Source organism: Triticum aestivum, chromosome 7B, assembly GCF_018294505.1.
Source record: "Triticum aestivum cultivar Chinese Spring chromosome 7B, IWGSC CS RefSeq v2.1, whole genome shotgun sequence".
Classification (NCBI taxonomy): Eukaryota; Viridiplantae; Streptophyta; class Magnoliopsida; order Poales; family Poaceae; genus Triticum; species Triticum aestivum.
In genome coordinates this window covers 78,511,904-78,525,084 of record NC_057813.1, presented here as the reverse complement: position 1 = coordinate 78,525,084, position 13,181 = coordinate 78,511,904, and the positions used below count along the sequence as shown (strand labels likewise).

The 13,181-nt window shown below is 48.2% G+C and overlaps 1 protein-coding gene across 2 annotated transcripts in view; it reads left to right on the top strand.

Moving 5' to 3' along the window:
* Nucleotides 1-9,697: 9,697 nt before the first annotated feature.
* LOC123155757 (choline/ethanolaminephosphotransferase 1) overlaps nt 9,698-13,181 on the top strand; it is a 9,732-nt gene continuing 6,248 nt past the window's right edge. Inside the window, exons 1-4 of one of the 2 annotated variants that reach the window (XM_044573892.1) lie at nt 9,714-10,027; nt 11,102-11,111; nt 11,196-11,246; nt 11,392-11,469. In XM_044573892.1, the coding sequence (XP_044429827.1) occupies nt 9,891-10,027; nt 11,102-11,111; nt 11,196-11,246; nt 11,392-11,469 (276 nt within the window). In that variant the 5' untranslated portion in view covers nt 9,714-9,890. Of the gene's footprint in view, nt 10,028-11,101; nt 11,112-11,195; nt 11,247-11,391; nt 11,470-13,181 lie in introns of both variants that reach the window. The other variant, XM_044573893.1, reaches the window with a different exon arrangement.

The following is a 13,181-nucleotide window of genomic DNA, read 5'->3' as shown; positions in this document are numbered from 1 at the left end:
AGAACCTACACCCCACAAAGTAAAACCTACCACCAGCGACAGGACTACCGAGCAAAGAAATTCTGTAGTTCTAATGAAACCAAGATCTTAAGCCCAGAGAGCCCTTTAAACTGAACCAAAACCAGTAAACCTGCAAATCAATTAACATCACAAGAGGCAATCTGTTAGCAAAATCCATTAATTTGATATCAATTGTATTAGTGCCATTACTTGCACAATAGATATCGAATGAAGCGGAAGTCACTCAAAATCAGCACAAGTGCATAATAAAAGTGAGCAGTCCATCACCTGCAATATAGAACATACTTGGAGAGGGAGATGCCCAGGACGCAAGGAGGGGAGAAGAGAAGCAAAAGTCACTCAATCAGCACAAGTGCATAATAAAAGCCAACAGCCCATCACCTGCAATATAGAACGTACCTGGAGAGAAAAATGCCTAGGACGCAAGGAGGGGAGAATAGAAGGTGAGGAGGAGGGGCACGACTGCTACCTGTCGATTTGTGTGGCTCCAAAGGGTCGCTCACCTCCAGCCCTCGCGTAAGCTGCCATGGCACTATCCAGATCGATTGAAGAAACTCGAATGGCCGCCATCTGCCCACCCCAGACTCTCATGTCTACACGATCCTGCCAGACTCTTCTTCTCCATGGAGGTCACAGCCGTTCCACAGGCTGCTGCTACCCTTCCAGGCGCCGCCCCACAGGCCGCTGCTACCCTTCCAGGCGCCCCACGCCCGCCAGGCCCCCATCGACGGATCCAGGCCGTCAACTTCCACCTTAACCCAACCCCTGCTCCCCAGCAGCTCAAGCCCACCGCGACGAAGCCGCCGCATGGGAGGGAGAGGACGACGAGGATGTGGAGGCGCGAAGATGCCCGCAACCTGCAGCTGACCCGGTTGGATCGAGAACTTGCGGCCCCGCTGCTGCACCTTGAGCACCAATGCCGGCGGCGGCAGGAGAAGAGGCGGAGGTCGCGGAGAGGAGGTGGTGTCACGAGGAAGACGCGGGTTAGGTAACGGGCTTGCTTGCTCCAACCGCTCACCAGCAAAGGGCCACATGATCGGGCCCAGGCGTCATCGACAGAGGCTAGGCAGCGACTGAGGTGAAAACAAACTAGATTTGCAAAGCCTGGACACGTGGATGGCCTGAGAATGGCTACTACCCTTTCATCATTTATATGTTCAATGTAGTTGTATGGACACCGCAAAGAAAACATGATATCCTGTGTTTGTTTGGTTTGTGAACAACTTTGCCAAAGGTTGCCACATCTAAGGTTAGACAAATTTGACCAACTTAGGTGATTGTTTGGTTCAAACCACACTTTAGGCAGGCCACACCACGGCCCCACATGGCATACACCTTACACATAAAAAGTGTGGCAGGAGTCCCTTAGGCTTGCCAACTACTCTCATTTTAATGAACTAACCTTAAGTAAGCTTCAAAAAATGTGTCGCAAGATGTGACAATACAACCCTATGTTAACAGCACGTCCACATGTTCTATCGTGTACCATTTCCCTTTACCATGTCCCACTCTCACGTGTCCGGGTTCCATCACTTTGCCATAGGGGAACAAGCATCGAGACATGATCTAACGTGTACAGTTTTCAGAAGGTTTTGGAATCGAACACGTGTATCTGCGTCTTTCCCTTGGTGGGTGCACGTCAACATCGGAGAAAGCGATTTTCTTAAGAAACCCGTAGCTGAAGAGAAAAGGGTTTGAATTTGTGACTAGTGCTTCTCCCTGGAACGAAAAGGCCAGCAATAAAAAGACCAGAGGGACAGGTGGCGGCCACGCCGGAACCCGAAAAGGCTCCATGGCTTTGAAAAAAAAGGAAAAAGTCCAAAACAAACCCTGAGCTCGTAGGCTCTAGCTAAATCGAACCCCCAACTCACAATCCCCGAAATTGACACTCTGAACTCATTAATCCTAGTCTAAATCGAACCCTGAGTGCCCTTCCCAAACAGGGATTGCTGACGTGGCTAGTAGCAGCCGGGATTGCTAATTTTTTTGGTGGAAAGTGAGAGAGATGGCTGGTTCGGTGCATAGAAAGGTGGCCCGGCCCACTTCGAGAGCCCATCCAACGAAGCAGTCGAGGAGGCACCCCCCCTGTATTCTTCTCTGCTCCCGCGGCGGCAATGGCGGCAGGCGGGTGATCGACGGCGGCGGCGATGATCTAGCCGGCGCGCGACGGCGAGCGACGGGCTAAGGTATGTGCGCGACGTTCTCCTCCTCTTGGCACAGTTTTTTTTACCTTTGCACACAACATTAGGGTTAGGGTTTTAGGCGGGGATTTGCAGTATTTTGTGGAGGGAAAGGAATGATTTTTATGTGAATAGGGTATGTTTTTTGTATTTGAATTGTGAGTTGGGGTTCGTAGTAGTAGTGCGGGCAAGTGATATTTTTCTGTTTATTTTAGTTTCATCATGGATCCGACGGAGATATTGAACGTGAGATTCCATTTTGGTGGCGAGTTCATCAGTATGGGGCCAAGTTTGCAATATGTTGGGGGAGGATGATGAGATGTTAGAGATTGAGAGGGATAAGTTGTCACTGCAAGAGGTGAAAGGGCGTCTGAAAGATCATATGCAGTTGAAGGAATCAATGAAATTTTATTTTGAGATACCTGGGAAATCAATGGCAGATGGCTTGATGTTTCTGAATGATGACAGTAAATGTGTCCAAATGGGAGAGTACACTGATGTGGGAGGAGTAGCTGACATATATGTTGAGTATCATGGAGAGGAGGATAGTGAGCATAGTAGCAGTGGGAGTGATTTTGAAAATGATGAGATGATGGAGGTACTTGATGCTGATGATGAACCTGACATTGTCATCACAGCAGAGCATGTTATGGTTCCTAATGATACTGGTGTGATCACTCAAGTAATTTGCAGTCTAGTTAAGCCAGTTCATGGAAGAAGAAGGCAAGTGGATGCAGAGCAAGTGGATGCAGAGTAAGTGGAAGCAGAGCAAGTTGAATCAGAGCAAGTGGTAGGAAGCTCCCAGCTTCCAGTTTCCCATGTGTTAAATCCAACTCAAGCATCAAGTGAAGCACCAATTGCTGAAGATTCAGTTAGTGAGTCTGATTCAGACCCTGAATATGAGCCACACAGTGAGGACAGTGGGGAAAATTCAGAAGTTGTGGAGCTAAGAAGGCATGCTAGAAAATTTAAGAAGAAGATGAGAGACACCAAGAGTTGGATTCAGAGAGATTCCACAGCTCCAGCTCCAGTTGAGCTCATTGCAAATATGGAGGAACAAATAGAAGCAGATGAGAAAGATTGGGCCTATGATTCATCTGATGAGGATTACTCATATGATGAAGATTCTGATGGACAAGTGGTGAGGAGGAAGAGCCAGTTTCCTAGATACAATAATGACACAGAGATTCCACACTTCAGCTTGACAATGGTGTTCAGAAGCAAGAACCAGTTGGTGAAAGCACTAAAGAGGTATGGCATTGCCACCAAAAGAAGCATTCAATTTCTTAAGTCTGAGTCAGATAGAGTTAGGGCCAAGTGTGGATGGCCTGGTTGCCCTTGGCTGCTTTATGCTGCCAAAACCTCAAGAACCAGCAATTTCCAGATCATTACCTTCAATGATGAGCACCATTGTGCACAGAATAGAGAGAACAAATTAGTGACTGCAAAAGTAATTGCCCAAAGGTATGAGCATTTTATTGTAGCAAATCCAATGTGGAAGATTGAGAGCATGAAGGCAACAGTGCTTCAGGACATGTTTGTAGATGTATCCACTTCTAAGTGCAAGCATGCAAAGAAGATTGTGATGGACAAGTTAAAGGGAGGCATGAAAAATGAGTACACGAGGGTATTTGATTACCAGCTGGAGTTGCTCATGTGGTTATTTTCAGTTATCTGGTCTCCCATGCTCTCATGCAATAACTGCTATCTATAAGTGTGGAAAGAAAGTGGAAGATTATATTGCTCCTTGTTACTTTGCTGATACCTTCAACAAAATATATGAGCATTGTTTAGAGCCAGTAGAAGGTGAAGAAATGTGGCCAATTTCTGAGAAGCCTAGGCCAGAAGCTCCAGACTATGTCAATGCAAGAATGCCAGGCAGGCCAAAGAAGAATGACAGGAGGAGGGAAGAGACTGAGAAACCTAAGCCTACCAACAAAATGAGCAAGCATGGCACTGTAATTACTTGCTCACTCTGCAATAATCCTGGCCACAACAAGGGAAGTTGCAAGAAAAACCCAGAGAGAGGCAAGAAGAGGAATGCACATCTTGTGAGGACTACCAAAAAAAGCAAGGCATCAAAGGTAATTCAGTTCATGCAATTTAACATGATTTGTAAGGCATCAGAGGTAATTCAGTTCATGCAATTTAACATTATTTCTTGACTTGTAGCATCCTGGAGCAAGTGCAGCAACAAGTGCAAGTGCAGTTGGTACCCAAGTGCAAGCAAGATCAAGTGCAGCTCCTGCCCCCCAAGCTACATCATTTGCAACAGCAAGAGGTACTGCAGTTGGTGCCCAAGCAAGATCAAGTGGAGTAGCTACTGGCCCTGCAAGAACATCCACATTTAAGCCACCAAGAAATACATCTACAAGTTCACAAGCTGGGCCATCTACAAGTTCCACAAAGAAGAGGAAGAGAGCCCCTGCATCTTCAATACCAAGCTTTCAGTACTTCACTGCTAGTGGCAATGTGTAATCTTGCTTAGTTTCTAGTGTTGCAAACATTAATGCTATGTTTATAATCCAGTGTACTGTTGCAAACCTGAAAGTGCACCAGCTTTTGTAACATTTGCAAACATGGATTTGATGTTGCAGATGCTATCTAGTACTTATGAAGCCAGAGATATTTGCTCTAATTCTTGATGTCAGCTGCTATGTACCTATGATGCTATCTATTTCATTTAGTTATCTATTTACAATGCCAGCAAAATTTCAAGTCCAATTGACAGAAATAGCATACATTCCAAATGGCAGCAAATATACCAGTCAAATTGACAGAATTATATAGCTTGATTTTCATTGACTGCCAGAACACATGTTCATACATAACAACCCAGATCACAAATTCCATTACAAACCATTGCATACTAACTTCAAAATGACTACAGTGCATACTAACTTCACTTGCCAAACTGACATTCGGTACACTAGCATTTTCCCAACAACTACACCCACCACAAACACAATGAAAACCATCACCACATTCCTATATTTCCCCTTCATTGCTTCCAGCTCTACATTCCTCTCCTTTAACTCAAGCTCAAGAGCCATAACCCTTGATGCATCATGTCCAGGCATAAGCACATTTGGGCACTCCTCTTCAGTCTGAACCACAGATCTTTGACCCTTTAGCCTCCACACCTCATCTCTCAAATCTCCAATCAAGTCACTAAAAAACTTAGGCAAAGGATCATCATGCCACTCCACATAGCCACATCCACCATGCTATTCAACAAAAACGAGGCAAGAACAAGAAATCAATCAATTTCAGACAAAACCAACAAATGAGCAGAAGAGAATGGATATGAGCACTCAAATTGGGGCTCACCATTGCATCTACGCACGCGTAGTACCTCCTGCCAGGATTTTGACGGCTCCATGAGATCCATCTCGGCGCCTTCCGTGGCTGTCTGCAGTGGCACAACTTCGGCGGCTCGTACGCCATTGGGCTCTCCCTGTAAGCGACCGGAGACCTCGAATCCATGTCCCTCCTTCCACTGGCGCGACGGAAGCCGGGGGCGGAAGAAGGCCCGGAAGTCCATGACATCGCGGCGCCGCCGCTCTGCGCCCCGTCGCCCCTGCCGCCGCCGTGCTCTGCGCCCGTCTCCCCTGCCGCCGCTAACCCTAGCTTCTCCCTCCCCAAATTTCCCAGTCTAGCGCCGTGCTCTGCTTCAGTAACCACTGGCTGGCCCACAAGTAAGGTCAATCCCGGTTGACTAATGCCACGTCAGCGTTTTTCCCACTAAAACACACTCAGGGTTCGATTTAGACCAGGATTAGTGAGTTCAGAGTGTCAATTTCGGGGATTGTGAGTTGGGGGTTCGATTTAGCTAGAGCCTACAAGTTCAGGGTTTGTTTTGGAAAACCTAAACACCTACAAACCCAAAGTGATTGAGCATCACTAAAGAGATTGTTCCTGTGTGGAACCGACGCTTGTTACCTTTGAGGATTGTGTATCCTCTAGACGGTTAGGCATCATGGTCTGAGCATCTAAGGGGAATTGTGGATTGCTGAGTGACCAAGTCTGTGAAGGTTTGGATGTCACCTGTGAAGACTTACCACGAGTGTTGGGCGAGGTCTGTGTGACCTTAGCTCAAGGATAATGTGGTGAGGACTGTGTGTCCTCGAGTTTAAATACTCAGCCACTCCAACCAGACGTACGACTGTCACAGCAGTTGGAACTAGTCTACCAAATCATTATCTTCACCAAGCCTACTGGTTCTATTTCTTCAACCCTTTCATTTCCTCATTCATGTGTTAATGAACCTGATCATTACTGTTTGAAGACTTTGACTGAAGACTTTCTCTATTTCCTCAATCCAATTTCTTCAGTCACACTGTCTTCAACCTGCCTATCCTGTGTTTACGCTACTTGTGCTCTATGTTTGTTTTTCATATCATCATGATGACTATGATGTTACTTTGTTATGCTTACACTTGAGTACTTATTCCGCTGCTGGTTGTTCGTGACTTAGGAATTTCCTCACCCTGAAATTCCTTAGTGATGAATTTGTAAAAATCGCCTATTCACCCCCCCTCTAGTCGACTTAACACACTTTCAATAACAAAAAATGAGCAAAAGAAAAGCAACTGTAAATCTATCGATGATCCAGCACTGACATATGCTTTTGTCACTAAATCTTCTACAACACACTAATATGCAAGAATACCAAATGCACAAAACCATCTCATACCAAGTGAAGATAATATGCCGAAGAAAGTAGGGACCAACCAAAGTTACTACGCACACAACAAACTTTGCTCGTCTATGGAACAAAATATACTTCGTCATTTATATGGGCATAGTATAGTACTGCACAAGTAGCAAAAAACCAAGCACCAAGAATCTCCTGGATAAACAACAGAAATAACTAAGAAGCACTCACTTTTCAATTCCATGGACCAAAAAAATATAATTGTGCATGCAGAAAAATTGAACTCCCATGCATTCCAAAACTGACCACATTATGAATCCATTTTCAGATGAGGAGCACCAATAAATATTCCTAGTGAAGTATCATCACAGAAATGGTGATGGTAAGTGGAAAAGACAAAGACTGCACAATTGTAATCTACGAAAAACTGGAGCAACTAAATTTCAAAGATCGATGATAGTGCAAATGACATATTATATATGCCATCTTGAAAACCATCCAGATAAATGATAACTAGTTGTTTTGCCTATCAAGAAAAATCTAAATGAGAGGTTATGATATCAGATTCACTGATTGCAAAAAGCATGGAAGGTACGATGCAACACAAAGGAATGCAATTTACCAAATTTCAATCACTTTGAGAAGCCCTGGCAGGTAGTAATAGGCGCTACCGCTCGCGGCGCAGCGATGGCGAGCCGAGACACCTCCCTGGCTGGCTAGTAATGAAAAGTGGGCATTGCGAGCCATAAGCAATGAGATCATTCAGACCACGAGCGTCTAGTTGACGGCCATATCATGACCGAAAGATAGTAGTGATTTTCCAGCCGACAACCATATGAACCATACATAGCAGCAAGCATCCAGCGAACGAGTATATAAATTAAAGATTGAAAATAAAATTCATGAGGTGTCACCGGGAATAGAACCTACACCCCACAAAGTAAAACCTGCCACCAGCGATAGGACTACCGAGCAAAGAAATTCTGTAGTTCTAATGAAACCAAGATCTTAAGCCCAGAGAGCCCTTTAAACTGAACCAAAACCAGTAAACCTGCAAATCAATTAACATCACAAGAGGCAATCTGTTAGCAAAATCCATTAATTTGATATCAATTGTATTAGTGCCATTACTTGCACAATAGATATCGAATGAAGCGGAAGTCACTCAAAATCAGCACAAGTGCATAATAAAAGTGAGCAGTCCATCACCTGCAATATAGAACATACTTGGAGAGGGAGATGCCCAGGACGCAAGGAGGGGAGAAGAGAAGCGAAAGTCACTCAATCAGCACAAGTGCATAATAAAAGCCAACAGCCCATCACCTGCAATATAGAACGTACTTGGAGAGAAAAATGCCCAGGACGCAAGGAGGGGAGAATAGAAGGTGAGGAGGAGGGGCACGACTGCTACCTGTCGATTTGTGTGGCTCCAAAGGGTCGCTCACCTCCAGCCCTCGCGTAAGCTGCCATGGCACTATCCAGATCGATTGAAGAAACTCGAATGGCCGCCATCTGCCCACCCCAGACTCTCATGTCTACACGATCCTGCCAGACTCTTCTTCTCCATGGAGGTCACAGCCGTTCCACAGGCCGCTGCTACCCTTCCAGGCGCCGCCCCACAGGCCGCTGCTACCCTTCCAGGCGCCCCACGCCCGCCAGGCCCCCATCGACGGATCCAGGCCGTCAACTTCCACCTTAACCCAACCCCTGCTCCCCAGCAGCTCAAGCCCACCGCGACGAAGCCGCCGCATGGGAGGGAGAGGACGACGAGGATGTGGAGGCGCGAAGATGCCCGCAACCTGCAGCTGACCCGGCTGGATCGAGAACTTGCGGCCCCGCTGCTGCACCTTGAGCACCAATGCCGGCGGCGGCAGGAGAAGAGGCGGAGGTCGCGGAGAGGAGGTGGTGTCACGAGGAAGACACGGGGTAGGTAACGGGCTTGCTTGCTCCAACCGCTCACCAGCAAAGGGCCACATGATCGGGCCCAGGCGTCATCGACAGAGGCTAGGCAGCGACTGAGGTGAAAACAAACTAGATTTGCAAAGCCTGGACACGTGGATGGCCTGAGAATGGCTACTACCCTTTCATCATTTATATGTTCAATGTAGTTGTATGGACACCGCAAAGAAAACATGATATCATGTGTTTGTTTGGTTTGTGAACAACTTTGCCAAATGTTGCCACATCTAAGGTTAGACAAATTTGACCAACTTAGGTGATTGTTTGGTTCAAACCACACTTTAGGCAGGCCACACCACGGCCCCACATGGCATACACATTACACATAAAAAGTGTGGCAGGAGTCCCTTAGGCTTGCCAACTACTTTCATTTTAATGAACTAACCTTAAGTAAGCTTCAAAAAATGTGTCGCAAGATGTGACAATACAACCCTATGTTAATAGCACGTCCACATGTTCTATCGTGTACCATTTCCCTTTACCATGTCCCACTCTCACGTGTCCGGGTTCCATCACTTTGCCATAGGGGAACAAGCATCGAGACATGATCTAACGTGTACAGTTTTCAGAAGGTTTTGGAATCAAACACGTGTATCCGCGTCTTTCCCTTGGTTGGTGCACGTCAACATCGGAGAAAGCGATTTTCTTAAGAAAACCGTAGCTGAAGAGAAAAGGGTTTGAATTTGTGACTAGTGCTTCTCCCTGAAACGAAAAGGCCAGCAATAAAAAGACCGGAGGGACAGGTGGCGGCCACGCCCGAACCCGAAAAGGCTCCGTGGCTTTGAAAAAAAAAAGCTCCGTGCGTTGCACTCAAAAGTGGTGGGGCCTTTGGCCGACCTGACGGCGTGTCGTCGTGTTGGGTCGACTCGAATATCCCACCACGCCACGCCATCGGATTCCCGACTCCCCTCTCCGCCTCCCTCACCGATCTCGCCTCGCCAAGCCCACCAACCGGCTCACGCCGCATCGCATCGCGATCCAGCGTTCCTCTCGAGCCTTCCATCCAGAGCCCTCCCAAACCCCTCCGCCGACCCCCCGAGCCCCCGCCCGCCGCCGCCGCCGCCGCGCCGGAGATGGTGTACATCGGCGCGCACGGCGTGGAGACGCTGAAGCGCTACAGGTACAGCGGCCAGGACCACTCGGTGGTGGCCAAGTACGTGCTGCAGCCCTTCTGGAGCCGCTGCGTCACCCTCTTCCCGCTCTGGATGCCGTGAGTCCCCCATCCTCCCCCTCCTCCTCCTCCTCCCTACTTACTGGTTAGAGTAGATGGCTGTGGTTTTAGTCAGTCATTGGAGATTAGATGCGCTGAAGAGGGTCGAATTTGTGGGTTGGGGAACGGGGGTGACGCGTCACAAGCTTGCTTTGAAGGAACATTTGAAGAGAGGCAGGCACTTAACTTAATGAGAGGCAGGTTAATATGACTGAAGCCTTGAGGGTATCTCAAACTCCCTAACTGTTTGGATTGGCAATTTGTTTGTGTATTACTGTGACTCATCAGGCTGTCAGTGGGCAGTGCTTTGCATGCCAGTTGCTCCAAACACAGTAACTTAATGAGAGGCAGGCTAATATGACTGAAGCCTTCACAAACTCCCTAAACTGAAAGGATTGACAATTTGTCTGTATATTACTGTTTTAACTTGTTAGGTGTCATCAGTGGTTTGCCATGTCAGTTACTCTGAACAAAGGAAGTGTAGTTACATGCCTGCCTACTGTAGAGTGTGACATCTCTTTACCTCATTACCTGTAAATTATACTATGATTTTTTGATTAACTTGTATGAAAAATGGCCAAGTGATTGGGCTTGAACAATGGGTGACCAATCAAACTTGATATTCCTGTTTTCATCTTAAAGATTAATAACTAGCAAGATTGATCTTAGACCTTTTTTTGTTCTTGAACACGCATCGAAACACTGTCTTTCATATTAGAAGACGAACACCCAAATGGAGCAAAAGCTACACAACCACCATGTGAAAAATGTTTGGAGCCTGCCAACCTCCACTGATCTTCCTCGCTGAAGATCTTGTTTACTAGGTCCTGGCAGTAAGGGTACTCGTTAACACACACATTTCTTTGCTGCCATAGTCTCTACATCGTTAGGATGGTCAGAGAACTGAGATCTTACACCTTCTTGGTGCTACATATCAACATTCTATAATCCAAGGAAATAGATTTGTAGTCTTGTGCAAACAGAAAATAAATGCTTTCAATTTTTATTCTTTTCACCAGAGCTCTTGAACTAATTTATAATTTTCCACGTTTGCATGTATCGACCAACGTATAGACCAAACATGGTAAGAGATTGATCAGTAAATTGTCAATTCTTCCTTCGGTCCATTTCATTTGGAGCAATCTGTGGTGATCCTTTCCATTTTCAGATCACACTCATGGGATTTATGTTTCTACTTACATCTTCGCTGCTTAGCTATGTGAGTATCTTGCTTAATTTATTTTTTTGTTATTTTGGAGAGCTGTTAAGTATGTTGCGACTAATATCCCGACGTTATCACCTTATGATGCATTCCACATTTTATGTAAATGTCTTGTTTTCCACTTATGACTCTAATTTCACAGATTTATTCACCCCACCTTGACACAGCTCCCCCTCGGTGGGTCCATCTTGCCCATGGAATACTTCTCTTCTTGTACCAGGTGTGTGAAACCGAGTTTGAGATTCCAAAACTCTTCCTTGTTCTGATCTTTATGGCATCTCCTGTATGGTTGGTAAAGAGCATTATTTTGCTTAAGCAAGAGTGTTCCTTGTGATAATTTCTGTAATACTTGTTTTTTTGCCTATCCGCTGGTTTAATTTCTTACTATGACATGACCTGTACAATCTATGGTAAACAAGGAATTTGCTGTTCTGTTAACATTACAATTATGTATTCCTGTCTGATTTTTGAGAAAAGACCCATAGGCCGTAGCCACCTAATGTTATAAGTGTAATTTCACTAAGTGGTTGAATCTAGAGCTTTAGGCCAAATACTTTTTTTTTCTGAAAAAGGCTTTCGCCCTGCTTTATATATAAAGCAAAGATCCACAGTGCCCGGTACAACCGCACTCACCCATCACAAACACACACACGCACTCGAGGCAGGATACATAGGACATAGGTGCTGAGCGCAGCAACACACACCCTAGCACTACAAGAGCCGCCGGGAGCTTCATCCGAAGAAGTGAAGCCGCATATGACGAACCGTGGGCTCCAAGGCGGTGCCTTCAGGAAGGATACGGCACCGGAGCGTCGCCACCGCCCGATCCGAGGATCAGAGTTTCCCCTGGAGCACCACGACGGGCAGTGATAGCCGCGGCGACGCCTTCAAGAAGGGAGCAATCTTCGCCGTCGCCAGTCCGTCCGAAGATAGAGTAGGTTTTCACCCCGGCCAACATTCACCGCCACCGAACGCCACACCCCGGCTACCACGCCGCCCACACAGCCGTGATAGCCGGGCAACACCGAGGCACGAGCTCTGCCCATGAGCACCGCGCCACCACCACCAGGGCCACCGCCCCGGAATCCAAGACCTTGACACCAAGTCCCCCGCGCCCCACCGCTACCTCCACTGCAGAGACGGGCGGAAAGGATCCGCCTTTCACACCCCTGGCCGGTCCCAACGCCGAGACCCAATAGGCCGGCCACAACAAGCCTCCATCGAGCCATCCTGCTACACCGGGCGCGAGACGAGCGCAGTCCTGCCGCCGGGCGCGAGACAAGCGTAGTCCTGCTGCCGGGCGCGAGATGAGCCGGTCCTGCTGCCGGGCGCGAGACGAGCTCGGTCCTACGTCACCGGGTGCGAGACGGATGATGGACCGCAGCCGGGAGAAGGCCAGCCCTCCGGTGAGAGAAGCGAACGGACTCCGAGGAGAGGGGTCGAAGGCCGATACAGGCAGCCTACAGACGGGCCGACGCTAGAAAAATCTGGCCGCCGCCGCAATCAACCTGCCACCACCGCCGCCAGCAGCAGCAGCTAGCGCGCTGCCGTGGGCCACGGTCATGGCCACGACCACACCAGGTCGCAGCCCGCCCCTGCGCCGCCCGACGCCCACACGCCTGCCAGACCAAAATGGTGCTGAACGGGGTCGCCGCCGCCAAGCACGCATCACCGTCCCGGACACCAGCCAAGGCCACACCGCTGCCACGGACGACCACCGCCGCACCCCACGGCGCCGTCCGCAGTCCTCGCAGCCCGCAGCCCGCGTCGCGACGCAGCTAGATCTGGCAGAGCTGCGTTGACCCGCACCATCCGCCGCCACTGGCCGCCCAGCACGCTCCGCCACCACGACGCCCGTCGCGCAGCCGGCAAGAAGCCGTCGCCGCACAGCTCCGGCTCCCTGCCGTCGCCACGTCGCAGCGCCCGCCGCCA